At 47.8% G+C, this 15,522-nt stretch overlaps 1 protein-coding gene across 4 annotated transcripts in view; it reads right to left on the bottom strand.

The window, feature by feature from the left end:
* Positions 1–15,522, bottom strand: part of LOC136627259 (oocyte zinc finger protein XlCOF7.1-like) — an 80,366-nt gene that overhangs the window by 25,870 nt on the left and 38,974 nt on the right. For 2 of the 4 annotated variants that reach the window (XM_066602194.1, XM_066602195.1), the window contains exons 5-8: positions 6,190–6,243; positions 5,952–6,043; positions 5,798–5,873; positions 4,501–4,598 (exon numbers count right to left, since the gene is read on the bottom strand). In XM_066602194.1, the coding sequence (XP_066458291.1) occupies positions 4,501–4,598; positions 5,798–5,873; positions 5,952–6,043; positions 6,190–6,243 (320 nt within the window). The remainder of the gene's footprint in view (positions 1–4,500; positions 4,599–5,797; positions 5,874–5,951; positions 6,044–6,189; positions 6,244–15,522) is intronic. The other 2 variants (XM_066602197.1, XM_066602198.1) reach the window with 2 other exon arrangements.

Raw genomic sequence — 15,522 nt, 5'->3', positions numbered from 1 at the left:
TCCAAGAGGAGGGAACCACCAGGAAGTAATGGACACTACAGAAATCACATAAACATGGGGGGAATGAGTGTAGGAGCTCTGGGGATGAGGTTGGTGAGCAGAAGAGGGTCGTTTAACCCTGATTATTCAGGATGGCGGCACTCATCCCCGTTGGCGACCATTAATGTTTCTAGTTTTAAGTCTGATGCAGCTAGATTCATAGCCTTAGATTTTTTTTAGCTGTGTTGAAGCTGATATTTTATTTTTGCGAGAGACCAGGCTAACCGATTTGGCCAGTTTACACGAGGCTAGAAGAGAGTGGAGATAGGGGCCCTCCTATTGGTTCTTTTGCGGCTGAGCCGTATAGTGGGGTGGCAGTCCTTTTTAAAACCACAGATGTTTCATTTAGATGGACGATCAAGGTTTAAATGGGGAGGAGTTTGGTCTTAGGCGTCCTTGTGAGAGGTTAAGAGCTCCGACTCATTAACATCTATGGCCCTCAGTCTAGGATCAAGCCCTTTCTTTTTACAAGCTGACTGGTGGTCTTTGGTGGTAACCTCAAGAACGTCACGAGGCCCTGTGATCGGGGAGGTGCCAGAGACAAAGTCGGCTTATGATAGCGTCACCCTAAATAGTATAGTTAGTGAGGCCCACCCGGTGGACGACCACATTCGGCACGCCCCAGGCAGCACGGTGCTCACCTTTCATCCAGGTAGCTGCAGGTCTAGAATAGGTAGGTTTTTTTCTTTAAAGGAGGAGGCCATTTCCTCACCAATGTTGGCGATGGAATTCTCCGATAACTGTTAATTATGTTTTCTCTCAATGTTTCAGAAACCCCTCGGATGGGAAGAGGTTTGCAGAAGCTAAATTTGGCCCTGCTGGAAGAGGCAGAAGTGAGACAGTTATTTGAGTATTTCCCACAACGCCAGATTCCATTGATAGGCTAATGCAGCAGTAAGTCTGAGTGGTGGGAGATCTTCAAGGAAAAGGCTGCAAAGTATTTCCGAGAGCTCTCCAACCATAGAACCTTGACCCGGAACTGCTTGTACTAGGGTCTGAGGAGGAAGCTCGAGCAGCTTGTCTCAACTGGAGGCAGCCATGAGGAGGTCTTCAGGGTAAAGTTCCTGCTTAGGGGTTGGCAGTATGATAGACACGCATCTTTGGTTTTTGAGGGGGAGTTCAGGAAATTCCGCCCAACCCCTACAGAAACTGTAAGAGGTCAGTGAATAGTAAATTAGTCACATGACTGGTGGATAGTACAGGAGAGGTCCAGTTCAGAGATCTTGGAGATCATCTAATCTTCAAGCGCCCCTTTAATTCGAACTTCTCATTCCCGCCTCCAAGACTTCTCCAGAGCAGCACCGGTCCTCTGGAACGCACTACCAAAGGCTACCCGAGCAATCCAGGACTCGCAGAACTTCAGGCGTGCTCTAAAAACGCACCTCTTCAGGGAGGCATACCATATCCCCTCAACCAAACCCCTCTGTACTCCGCCTGATAACATGCTCCCTGACCTACTGACTACAATCTCTGCTAGCCATCATAAACCGCTCCTGCAGTCATACCGTTTCTGCCGTCACACGGCTAAATGTCTGACCATTGTCTATGTGTATAACATCGCTCACTCGCCACCTTGCCATACCGTGCACATCTCCAGCCCGCCATACCGTGCGCATCTCCAGCCCGCCATACCGTGCGCATCTCCAGCCCGCCATACCGTGCGCATCTCCAGCCCGCCATACCGTGCGCATCTCCAGCCCGCCATACCGTGCGCATCTCCAGCCCGCCATACCGTGCGCATCTCCAGCCCGCCATACCGTGCGCATCTCCAGCCCGCCATACCGGGCACATCTCCACCCCGCCATACCGTGCGCATCTCCACCCCGCCATACCGTGCGCATCTCCAGCCCGCCATACCATGCGCATCTCCAGCCCGCCATACCGTGCACATCTCCAGCCCTTTACCTCCTGTACCCCCCATTACTGTAGTATGTAAGCTCGTTGGAGCAGGACCCGCACCCCTATTGTTTCCATCAGCTGATTACTATGTAACCGCGGTTCTGTGATGTTTGTACTTCTGTCTTTCTGTATCCCCCCTGTCTATGTAAGCGCTGCGGGATATGTTGGCGCTATACAAATAAAGAGTATTATTATCTGATCCTTTTACTCATACCTTTTGGCAGGGAGAGATCTGGATCAGGACAGGATGTTGGATTTCCTGGCTGAAACCATCCCTGAGCTTTGGGGGGGGGGGGGGGGGTGAGATAACTTCATCGCTTGATGGTTTGACAGAACCCATCAGGGAAGAGGAAGTGAGACTGGCCTTTGCAGGCCTCAGGCTTGGGCTCAAGAAAATGCCAAAGCCAGGTAGCTTAACATCTGAGTATTACAAGACCTATAAGGAGCAGTTACCGTTTTTCCCAGATAATAAGATCTACTCCGGTTTCGGGGGAGGCTTGAAATATATTGGGGGAGGGCTTATAAGTCCCAGCTAACCTACATGAAAAAATAAACAAACATTAATACTCACCTGATCCGCAGAGTCCTGATGCCTTGCAATGGTCATCGGCAAGCTGCAGTGTCCTCCGCGCTGACATATCAGTTTCTCTCTGGTGATGGGGCTTTGAATACCCCGCCTCCAGCAAAGCAAGCGCTGTGATTGAATCGAGTGCCAGCTAATCACAGCCAGCGCTCAGAATTCACAGTCATTCAGTGAATGCCATCACTGAATGGCTGTGATTGGCTCATCGAGCGCCGGCTGTAATTGGCTGGTGCTTGCTTTGCTGGAGGCGGGGTATGCGAAGCCCCATTTACCTGAAAGAAACTGATATGTCAGCGCAGAGGACACTGCAGCTTGCAGCAGCACTGCCGGAGACCATCGCAAGTCATTGGGGCCCCGGGACCAGGTGAGTATAATCCCCCCCCCCCCCCCAAAAAAAAAATAAGACACTGTGCCTCTTTTGGGGCAAAAATTAATATAAGACAGTGTCTTATTTTCGGGGAAAGGCGGTAGCTCCCCTATTGACCAGTGTATAAGGAGTGTCTTTCCTCGGGTACTCTGTCAGCATCAATGAGGATGGATCAGGCAAAGGCTTTTGATAGGATTAATCATGGTCAGTTCTACTGAAATACAGTCTACCGGGGGTGTTCGTTCATTCGGCTAAAGATTTTGTATTCGGGGGCTGAGAGTTTCCCACTGGTGAAAGGTTGGATCAGGCGCCGCTTTGCAGTGCGGTCAGATGTCCATCAGGGCTGCCCCTGAGCCCCCTGCTGTACGTGTTTTCAATCTACCCCTTTTTAAGGAGAAAGGGTCATGGGCCGTTGGCGAGGGTCGGGGCAGAGCTGGAGGGACAGGGGTCGGTCCTGAGGGTGGTAGCCTACACCGACGATGTCCCAGTCTTTTTCTCCTCTCGAGAGGAGGCGGGATGGGTTCTGTTGGAGGTAGATGGGTATTCAGAGGCTTCTGGATCCCGACTCAATTGGGAAAAGTGTAAAAGTCTCTGGCTAGAAGGAGGAGATCCTGATTTTATTCTCCTGGACACCCTTCCAGAGCTTCAAGATTCAGCAGAAGTTCTTGGCATCCCTTTTGGTCATATCTGGGCAACGCTTGCATGTTGGCGGAGCCTCTCTGGACACGGGTCTACAGCCTGGTCTACCAGCTTTTTGTGGCTGAACTTATTGAATCCAGACTCTGGTGGCAGCCGGTGATCCTGTAACTTTGAGCTTGTGAGCTGCATCCAGCTCAGGAGGCATCTCCAGTACCTTTGTATCTTTTGCATTCCTCTCCTTGTTTGAACAACGTAATAATAGTCTCTCTTACCTTTTTGGACCAGTGTCTTGCCTTATCCGTAACCAAACACCCCAGTCACCAAAGCTCTCGCCAGTCCAGGTGTCTGATGTATTTTCTCTCAAGCACACCTGATGTAACCAATGAAGCCCTTGATTAGTTGCACCCGGTGTGCTTGAGACAACTGATCTACAAACGTGTGCTTTTGTGAGGGATTCTATTCAGGGGTGAATAATTCTGAGACGGCAGTTAAACGGCCAATGCGGCATTTTGTGGAGGAGTCAGAGGACCACTTGTTGTTTCAGTTGTGTTGAGCCATTTACATTGCTCTGGTTTGATGGCAAAAAAAACCCAAAAAGGTTTGTAAATTTGGCTAATAAACGTGATCTGCAATGGGGGAGGAATAGTTCTGATTGTAGCTCTATGAATATAGCAACTGACTAAATGCCTCCTTCAGTACAGGACAATATTCTGTTAGCTTTAGCACCAGCTGATTGGCATTGTGCAGTGAGTCTATGGTTTACACTGCAGAACTTAAGATTTAGTCTGGAACAAATGTAAATTGCAAACTAGATGCCCAAAGAGGTAGAACTGCAATCCTATGACTGATGACACCAGACACCATTTGCAACCCGTACCGACCATCGCCATCAGGATGAAAGAGTAGAGAAACATTTAGTAGGAAGCTGCATTACAATCTAGAGAGGATTTGAAGATCTCTCAGCCTCATCTACCTGCTGGTTCTCCGGGACACTGGGCTTTTCTTCTGGACAGTCCTTGGAATATAAACGGCTGGGACATTTCTCTGGGGGGTTTCTTTCCATGAGTCCATCTGTAGGAAACACACAGTGACAGAATAGATTATCTCCATGTGATGAGCAGATGGTGGGCTCTATGTGATCCCCAATGACTGATCCCCTCCTTACAGATGATAGGCTCTAGGTAACCCCCAATGACTGATCCCCCTCCTTACAGGCGATGGGCTCTAGGTGACCCCCAATGACTGATCCCCTCCTTACAGGTGATGGGCTCTAGGTGACCCCCAATGACTGATCCCCTCCTTACAGATGATGGGCTCTAGGTGACCCCCAATGACTGATCCCCTCCTTACAGGTGATGGGCTCTAGGTGACCCCCAATGACTGATCCCCTCCTTACAGGTGATGGGCTCTAGGTGACCCCCAATGACTGATCCCCTCCTTACAGGTGATGGGCTCTAGGTGACCCCCAATGACTGATCCCCTCCTTACAGATGATGGGTTCTAGGTGACCCCCAATGACTGATCCCCTCCTTAAAGATGATGGGTTCTAGGTGACCCCCAATGACTGATCCCCCTCTTAAAGATGATGGGTTCTAGGTGACCCCCAATGACTGATCCCCCTCTTAAAGATGATGGGTTCTAGGTGACCCCCAATGACTGATCCCCCTCCTTACAGATGATGGGTTCTAGGTGACCCCCAATGACTGATCCCCCTTCTTACAGATGATGGGTTCTAGGTGACCCCCAATGACTGATCCCCTCCTTACAGATGATGGGTTCTAGGTGACCCCCAATGACTGATCCCCCTCCTTACAGATGATGGGTACTAGGTGATCCCCAATGACTGATCCCCTCCTTACAGATGATGGGTTCTAGGTGACCCCCAATGACTGATCCCCTCCTTACAGATGATGGGTTCTAGGTGACCCCCAATGACTGATCCCCCTCCTTACAGATGGGTTCTAGGTGAACCCCAATGACTGATCCCCTCCTTAAAGATGATGGGTTCTAGGTGACCCCCAATGACTGATCCCCCTCCTTACAGATGATGGGTTCTAGGTGATCCCCAATGACTGATCCCCTCCTTACAGATGTGGCCTCTAGGTGACCTCCAATGACTGATTCCCTCCTTACAGATAATGGGCTCTAGGTGACCCCCAATGACTGATCCCCCCCTTAAAGACGATGGATTCTAGGTGACCCCAATGATTGATTCCCTCCTTACAGATGATGTGCTCAAAATGACCTCCAATGACTGATCCCCTCCTTACACTGCTGATCAGCCCGTATATCCGGCTCTTCTGCTTCCTCTTTAACTTCAACCTTAATGTCCATCAGATTATCACCCTAAACAGGAGGAAAAAAAAGTGAAATGTTCCTTGTTTCCATCACTTCCTGGTCAGATGAGACATCAGTGTCCTCTACCTGCTTGTTCTCAGGGACATCTCCCTCTGGACGGTCCTGGGGATATGGATGACTGGAACATCTCTGTGGTGGGTTTACCCGGACGGATCCATCTATAGAAAATACCAGAGACTGTATATATTATATATACACTAGCTGATATACCCGGCCTCACCAGATATAATAACCCCCCCCCCCCCACACACACACACACAAGCTGATATACCCATCTATAGAGATGACAGGAATTAAGTCTTACCTGTTAATTCCCTTTCTTGAGTCATCCTGACAGAATACACCTGGAAGTTGTCCGCTGGACCCCAGTTGGGACAGGAAGCGGAAAGTACAAAAGAAACTCCCATCACCAGCTCACCAGTGTATACCAAATTTGTATTATACAAAATCATACATAGAAACACGTTACCTCACATGTACATCACAGAAAGCAAATATGGGGAGGATGACTCAAGAAAGGGAATTAACAGGTAGGACTTAATTCCTGTCTTCCCCTTGTCATCCCGACAGCATACACCTGGAGGAAATGCCAAAATGCCAACTTAACAAGGGCATTTTAGTGTGGGGGGGGGGGGGGGGGGGACTACGGCTTGTAGCACCTTATGCCCGAAGGTCATATCCCTGCCAGCCTCTAGATCCAGGTGGTAGTACTTCGTAAAAGTGTCAGTGCTAGACCAGGTGGCGGCATGGTAAATCTGGGCTGTTGTTGCCTGGGCTCTCTCTGCCCAGGAACAAGCAAGCGCCCTGGTGGAGCGACCCTTACATTTACTTAGAGGGGAGGCCGCCGGGATTGGTATGCCTCCTGAATAGCCCATCTGACCCATCGTGCTATGGAGTCCTTCGTAGGGGCCCCTCATTTGGCCAGTCCCTGAAATTGAATGAAAAGCCTGTTTGTTCTCCTGAAGGACTTAGTAGCATCCAGATATGCTAAAACTGCTCTCCTGGCATCTAAGTTATGAAGTCACGGTTCCTTCATGTTGCGGGGATCCTTACAAAAGAAGGGGAGGACTATAGACTTCTCTCTATAGAAGTCAGTAAGGACTTTGGGCTGAAAGAAGGGGTTGAGTTTGAACACCATTATTAAAATCGCGGAAAAATAACCATATAAGGTGTTTTTATGGAAAGTGACTGAATCTCCCCTACTAACCTGGCAGTAGTAATGGCTACCAGGAAGGCTACCTTGTAGGAAAGGATATTGATAGGAAGCTCCCCCAAGGGTTCGAAGGGGGCCTCGCAGAGTGACTGCAACACCAGGTTAAGTTCCCAAGGGGGGTCCGTTTCTCTAGTGAAAGGATGAAGCCTGACTGCTCCTTTCAGGTATTTTTAATCAGCCTATGGTTGCCTAGGGGTAAGTCAAAAAAGGCCCCCAAGGCGGCCACCTGCACCTTAAGGCCTCATGTCCACGGGGAAAATCAGGCCCGCCACGGATTCCATGCAGAATCCCGTAGCGGGTCCCTCCTTTCCCGGGGACATGAGGCCTGAAAATAAGAATAAACTCACCTGTCCTGAACGCTGGGTGTCTCCACTCCGTCGCTGCCGGATCTTCTTTTTTCGGCCCGGCGGATGAGCTCGCACTCCGGCAGCGTGCCACGCGCATGCGCCGGGCCCATCCACCTAAAATGGAGCATGTCGTGTTTTTCTTCCCGCACGCGGATCTGTGCCTGAAGGGAAAAATTACATCCGCAGGTATTTAACTACCTGCGAGTGTCCAATGCATCCCTATGGGGCGCGGATCCGTGTGCGGGAAAAACGCTGCGGATTTTAAATGCTAATAATCCCGTGGACATGAGGCCTTAGGGTACTCAGGCTTAGCCCCTTGTCTAGGCCGTCCTGCAAGAAATTCAGGATCTGGCGAATATCCGTCCTTCGAATATCATGGATACTATGACCCAGCCACCTCGCGAATGTATCACAGACCCTAGCATAGATCTTACTTGTAGACCCTTTAAGACTCTCGCAGAGAGTGGTCACCACCCTTTCTGACAGGCCCTGGTTCCGAAACTTTACTCTTTCAGCATCCAGGCTGCCAGTTTGAACCATCGGAGCTCTGGACACACCAGAGGGCCCTGCTGTAGGTGGTCTGTTTGTAGAGGTAGATAGATTGGGTCCTGGACCGAGAGGGCAACCAAAAGTGGGAACCAGGGCCTTTTGGGCCAGAAGGGAGCGATTAATATCACAGTGCCTGGGAAGCCCAGAATCTTCCTCATAACTAGAGGAATTCGCGTATGGGCAGGAAGGCGTAAGCGAGCTCCCATTCCCAGTCCTGTGAGAGCGTCTATTCCCAGAGAATGCCTGTGTGCTCCCCTGGAAAAGAAATGGGGAAACTTGGGGTTTTCCTGAAAGGCAAATAAGCCTACCTGGGGCATCCCCCACTTTTCTGTAAGCATAGCGAATACGTGGGGGTGAAGGGTCCATTCTCCAGGGTCCATCTGTCTGCGACAGAGGGTCTGCTGTAAAATTTTTGGATCCCCTTATGTGAAAGGCTGTGATGGAGCGGGTCCGAAGCACAGTCCATCCTAGAAGGCTTGCCGCCAAGTCTCGAAGTCGAGCGTTCCAAGTGGATCCCGGGTGACAAATAAGGGATACAGTTGTGATGTTGTCCAAGACGATTTTGACATGTCTACCCCTGACTATTGCCTCAAAGCTGCATACGGCTTTCTAAACAGTGCAGAGCTCTCTAAAGTTAGAGGACTGGGCCGCCTGCTCAATACTTCATGTCCCCTGGACATAGTTAAGTCCAATGTGGGCCCCCAGCCAGTCACACTAGCATCGGTGAATATGGAGACTGAAGATGCTGGGTACCAAACCAAAACCTTGGCGATGAGGTGTAAGGCCCATGGATTCGACGTCACTTCCTCCCAGGGGGAGGCAAAATGGATCAATCTACCCCCTACTTGCAAAACCTGAGCTTTAGGTGGTACTGCGGGTAGAACCTCACTCTTTCCACCCTTTTGGGTAGGACCAGCATCCACTTTTCCCTTTCCCTTTGCATCCTTTGGAGAAAGGGAAGGGCGGGGGGTAAGAAGGAGGGTGGCTTTTATCTGAGGCTTTTTCCAGCAAGCAATCCAGGGATGGCCCGAAGATCCGGTGACCCTGGAAGGGAATGGCGCAGAGCCCGTTTTTAGATGGACTGTCTCCGGCCCAGGCCTTCACCCAGACGGCCCTCCTAGCCATGTTTGAGAGCACCGCCAAGTGGGCTCCAAATCTCACGGATTCCATAGAGGAGTCCGCTAGGAATCTTGCCGTCTGCTGGAGAAGAGGCAAACAGCTGGCAATGTCCTCTCTAACGCCTCTCCTAAGCCATTAGTGACTGGAGCTGTTCGAGCCAGACCATCATGGATCTTGCGACGGACGAGGCGGTGATATTTGCTTTGATGGTGAGAGAGGAGACCACCCAAGCCTTTTTTTCATTGCGCCATCTAATTTGACATCTAATGGATACCAAAGATGTGAGACGTCCTTGAATGGCCAAGCTGACCTTTTTGACATTCTGGCGACCGCCAAATCTATTTTCGGTACAACGTCCAGGAAGTTGACGACTTCTGGCAAGAAAAGCAGACGATCCCTGAACTCTTTTGGCAAGGGAAACGTATACACTGCGTGATTCTATTCGGACAAGATTGTTTTAAAATCTTGTTTACAGGAAACGTGGGTCTACGCCGCGGCTGAAGACCCCGCTACAAATTATCTTGACATTATAGCTGTGGTGGGGCCTCCTCCTCCACCTGCATGGTGCGTCATACGGCACCCAGCAGCTGAGACATCTGAAGTACAGAATAAAGACTTCTTGCTATCCTCTGATGGCAGCATTAATTCTGAAGGAGGATCCTCAAGGAGTCCCTCCTCCGAATCAGAGTCCTCAGTAAACACTCGTCCCGCCCTCTTAGCCGCAGGCGGAGTGGGAAGGCAGGAAAGAGGCTTCGATTTCTTCCCAGATGCGAATATCCGCCATAGCCGAGGTGCACTCTTCATGGAGCACCTTGGCTGTACAATCCATGCAAAGCAGCTTAGAGCAGATCTCCTCAAGCCACCTCATGCAAACAGGACATTTCTTAAGCCGTTTTTTTTGCATCTTTGCTCTTCTGCGAATCTCTGTCCTGAAAGACACAGAAATAGGCAGGATACCAACAGCCGCAGTATGTTTGAGAAAGTCCCTTGCAAAAGACAGGGGTTACTTACGTCCTCCATGTCCTACCTGGCCGACATCCTGCAGTTTCTGCATCAGACACCAGGGAAAAAGGGAATTACCCTTTTACATTTTTGCGCCTTGCTGCGCTAGCCATGCCCCCGTGGTGTGTCTTCGCCCCCCCCCCCCCCCCCCTGACCTAGCAGCGCCTCATGTCATGCCGCACGTGTCAGACTCAGGGGAAGCGCTCTTGCAGAGAAAGGCCAACAGGACTTACCCTTGAATGGCCACACGGCCGGGGAGAGAAGGTGGCCCGTGGTCCAGGTATAGTAACCGGGGACTGGTTGTTGCTCCCAGCCTGCAAAACCCCCTACGTTAGCATGCTGAGAGTAGCAGTGCTGCAGTCGTACCGCCACGGAGCAGGAAGGTGGTGCCGCCAGGCACATTGCAGTGGGTGAGAGCCCCTCATGTGGGGTCTCACTGACGCAGACCCTGCCAGGTCCATGGGAGAGGAGATTACCCACCCCGCAGGCAGGCAGACTGCAACTTGATGGGAGTTCTCTCTTCTTCCGTCCAGCAGGAGGAGGTTCATCCTCTAGGACTGTCCTGTAGGGACAGGAAGACAATGGTGAGCTGCTGAAGAGGAGTTTCTTTTGTACTTTCTGCTTCCTGTCCCAACAGGGGTCCAGGGGACAACCTCCAGTGTATGCGGCCATGATGACGAGGGGAAATATATTATATATACACTGGCTCCTCAGTATATACACCTAGAGGGGAGGTATATTCTCCTCAGTATATACACAGAGAGGTGAGGTAGATTCCCCTCAGTATATACACATAGAGAGGAGGTAGATTCTCCTCAGTATATACACATAAAGGTGAGGTAGATTCTCCTCAGTATATACACATAGAGGGGAGGTAGATTCTCCTCAGTATATACACATGGAGGGGAGGTATATTCTCCTCAGTATATACACAGAGAGGTGAGGTAGATTCCCCTCAGTATATACACATAAAGGTGAGGTAGATTCTCCTCAGTATATACACACAGAGGTGAGGTAGATTCTCCTCAGTATATACACATAGTGGGGAGGAAGATTCTCCTCAGTATATACACATAGAGGGGAGGTAGATTATCCTCAGTATATACACATAGAGGGGAGGTAGATTCTCCTCAGTATATATACATAGAGGTGAGGTAGATTCTCCTCAGTATATACACATAGCGGTGAGGTAGATTCTCCTCAGTATATACACATAGCGGTGAGGTAGATTCTCCTCAGTATATACACATAGAGGGGAGGTAGATTCTCCTCAGTATATACACATAGAGGTGAGGTAGATTCTTCTCAGTATATACACCTAGAGGGGAGGTAGATTATCCTCAGTATATACACACAGAGAGGAGGTAGATTCTCCTCAGTATATACACCTAGAGGGGAGGTAGATTCTCCTCAGTATATACACCTAGAGGGGAGGTAGATTCTCCTCAGTATATACACATAGAGGTCAGGTAGATTCTCCTCAGTATATATACACATAGAGATGAGGTAGATTCTCATCAGTATATACACATAGAGGTGAGGTAGATTCTCCTCAGTATATACACATAGAGGTGAGGTAGATTCTCCTCAGAATATACACATAGAGGGGAGGTAGATTCTCCTCAGTATATACACCTAGAGGGGAGGTAGATTCTCCTCAGTATATACACAGAGGTGAAGTAGATTCTACTCAGTATATACACATAGAGGTCAGGTAGATTCTCCTCAGTATATATACACATAGAGATGAGGTACATTCTCCTCAGTATATACACAGAGAGGTGAAGTAGATTCTCCTCAGTATATACACATAGAGGTGAGGTAGATTCTCCTCAGAATATACACATAGAGGTGAGGTAGATTCTCCTCAGTATATACACACATAGAGGTGAGGTAGATTCTCCTAAGTATATACACCTAGAGGGGAGGTAGATTCTCCTAAGTATATACACCTAGAGGGGAGGTAGATTCTCCTCAGTATATACACACAGAGGTGAGGTAGATTCTCCTCAGTATATACACATAGAGGGGAGGTAGATTCTCCTCAGTATATACACATAGAGGGCAGGTAGATTCTCCTCAGTATATACAAATAGAGGTGAGGTAGATTCTCCTCAGTATATACACAGAGGTGAAGTAGATTCTCCTCAGTATATACACATAGAGGTGAGGTAGATTCTCCTCAGTATATACACATAGAGGGCAGGTAGATTCTCCTCAGTATATACACACAGAGAGGTGAGGTAGATTCTCCTCAGTATATACACATAGAGGTGAGGTAGATTCTCCTCAGTATATACACATAGAGGTGAGGTAGATTCTCCTTAGTATATACACATAGAGGTGAGGTAGATTCTCCTCAGTATATACACATAGAGGTGAGGTAGATTCTCCTCAGTATATACACATAGAGGTGAGGTAGATTCTCCTCAGTATATACACATAGAGGGGAGGTAGATTCTCCTCAGTATATACACATAGAGGTGAGGTAGATTCCCCTCAGTATATACACATAGAGGTGAGGTAGATTCTCCTCAGTATATACACATAGAGGGGAGGTAGATTCTCCTCAGTATATACACATAGAGGGGAGGTAGATTCTCCTCAGTATATACACATAGGGGTGAGGTAGATTCTCCTCAGTATATACACATAGAGGTGAGGTAGATTCTCCTCAGTATATACACATAGAGGTGAAGTAGATTCTCCTCAGTATATACACATAGAGGTGAGGTAGATTCTCCTCAGTATATACACATAGAGGGGAGGTAGATTCTCCTCAGTATATACACATAGAGGGCAGGTAGATTCTCCTCAGTATATACACACAGAGAGGTGAGGTAGATTCTCCTCAGTATATACACAGAGAGGTGAGGTAGATTCTCCTCAGTATATACATATAGAGGTGAGGTAGATTCTCCTCAGTATATACACAGAGGGGAGGTAGATTCTCCTCAGTATACACACATAGAGGGGAGGTAGATTCTCCTCAGTATATACACATAGAGGTGAGGGAGATTCTCCTCAGAATATACACATAGAGGGAAGGTAGATTCTCCTCAGAATATACACATAGAGGGAAGGTAGATTCTCCTCAGTATATACACATAGAGGTGAGGTAGATTCTCCTCAGTATATACACATAGAGGGAAGTTAGATTCTCCTCAGTATATACACATAGAGGTGAGGGAGATTCTCCTCAGTATATACACATAGAGATGAGGTAGATTCTCCTCAGTATATACACATAGAGGGAAGTTAGATTCTCCTCAGTATATACACATAGAGGTGAGGTAGATTCTCCTCAGTATATACACAGAGAGGGGAGGTGGATTCTCCTCAGTATATACACCTGGAGGGGAGGTAGATTCTCTTCAGTATATATACACACAGAGGTGAGGTAGATTCTCCTCAGTATATACACATAGAGGTGAGGTAGATTCTCCTCAGTATATACACATAGAGGGGAGGTAGATTCTCCTCAGTATATACACATAGAGGGGAGGTAGATTCTCCTCAGTATATACACATAGAGGTGAGGCAGGTTCTCCTCAGTATATACACATAGAGGTGAGGTAGATTCTCCTCGGTATATACACATAGAGGGGAGGTAGATTCTCCTCAGTATATACACATAGCTGTGAGGTAGATTCTCCTCAGTATGTACACATAGAGGGGAGGTAGATTCTCCTCAGTATATACACACAGAGGTGAGGTAGATTCTCCTCAGTATATACACAAAGAGGTGAGGCAGATTCCCCTCAGTATATACACATAGAGGGGAGGTAGATTCTCCTCAGTATATACACACAGAGGTGAGCTAGATTCTCCTTAGTATATACACACATAGAGGTGAGGGAGATTCTCCTCAGTATATACACACAGAGGTGAGGTTGATTCCCCTCAGTATATACACACATAGAGGTGAGGTAGATTCTCCTAAGTATATACACCTAGAGGGGAGGTAGATTCTCCTAAGTATATACACCTAGAGGGGAGGTAGATTCTCCTCAGTATATACACATAGAGGTGAGGTACATTCTCCTCAGTATATACACATAGAGGTGAGGTAGATTCTCCTCAGTATATACACATAGAGGTGAGGTAGATTCTCCTCAGTATATACACATAGAGGTGAGGTAGATTCTCCTCAGTATATACACATAGAGGTGAGGTAGATTCTCCTCAGTATATACACATAGAGGTGAAGTAGATTCTCCTCAGTATATACACATAGAGGTGAAGTAGATTCTCCTCAGTATATACACATAGAGGTGAGGTAGATTCTCCTCAGTATATACACATAGAGGTGAGGTAGATTCTCCTCAGTATATACACATAGAGGGCAGGTAGATTCTCCTCAGTATATACACACAGAGAGGTGAGGTAGATTCTCCTCAGTATATACACAGAGAGGTGAGGTAGATTCTCCTCAGTATATACACATAGAGGTGAGGTAGATTCTCCTCAGTATATACACATAGAGGTGAGGTAGATTCTCCTCAGTATATACACATAGAGGGAAGTTAGATTCTCCTCAGTATATACACAGAGGTGAGGGAGATTCTCCTCAGTATATACACATAGAGATGAGGTAGATTCTCCTCAGTATATACACATAGAGGGAAGTTAGATTCTCCTCAGTATATACACATAGAGGTGAGGTAGATTCTCCTCAGTATATACACAGAGAGGGGAGGTGGATTCTCCTCAGTATATATACACACAGAGGTGAGGTAGATTCTCCTCAGTATATACACATAGAGGTGAGGTGGATTCTCCTCAGTATATACACATAGAGGTGAGGTAGATTCTCCTCAGTATATACACATAGAGGTGAGGTAGATTCTCCTCAGTATATACACATGGAGGTGAGGTAGATTCTCCTCCATATATACACATAGAGGTGAGGTAGATTCTCCTCAGTATATACACATAGAAGGGAGGTAGATTCTCCTCAGTATATACACATAGAGGGGAGGTAGATTCTCCTCAGTATATACACATAGAGGTGAGGTAGATTCTCCTCAGTATATACACATAGAGGTGAGGTAGATTCTCCTCAGTATATACACATAGAGGTGAGGTAGATTCTCCTCAGTATATACACATAGAGGTGAGGTAGATTCTCCTCAGTATATACACACATAGAGGTGAGGTAGATTCTCCTCAGTATATACACATAGAGGGGAGGTAGATTCTCCTTAGTATATATACATAGGGGTGAGGTAGATTCTCCTAAGTATATACACATAGAGGTGAGGTAGATTCTCCTTAGTATATACACATGGAGGTGAGGTAGATTCTCCTCAGTATATACACATAGAGGTGAGGTAGATTCTCCTCAGTATATACACATAGAGGTGAGGTAGATTCTCCTCAGTATATACACACATAGAGGTGAGGT

The sequence above is a fragment of the Eleutherodactylus coqui genome, chromosome 5 (genome assembly GCF_035609145.1).
Source record: "Eleutherodactylus coqui strain aEleCoq1 chromosome 5, aEleCoq1.hap1, whole genome shotgun sequence".
NCBI classification, from domain to species: domain Eukaryota; kingdom Metazoa; phylum Chordata; class Amphibia; order Anura; family Eleutherodactylidae; genus Eleutherodactylus; species Eleutherodactylus coqui.
The sequence above is the reverse complement of the archived record's forward strand: the minus strand, read 5'-3'. Positions and strand labels throughout refer to the sequence as shown.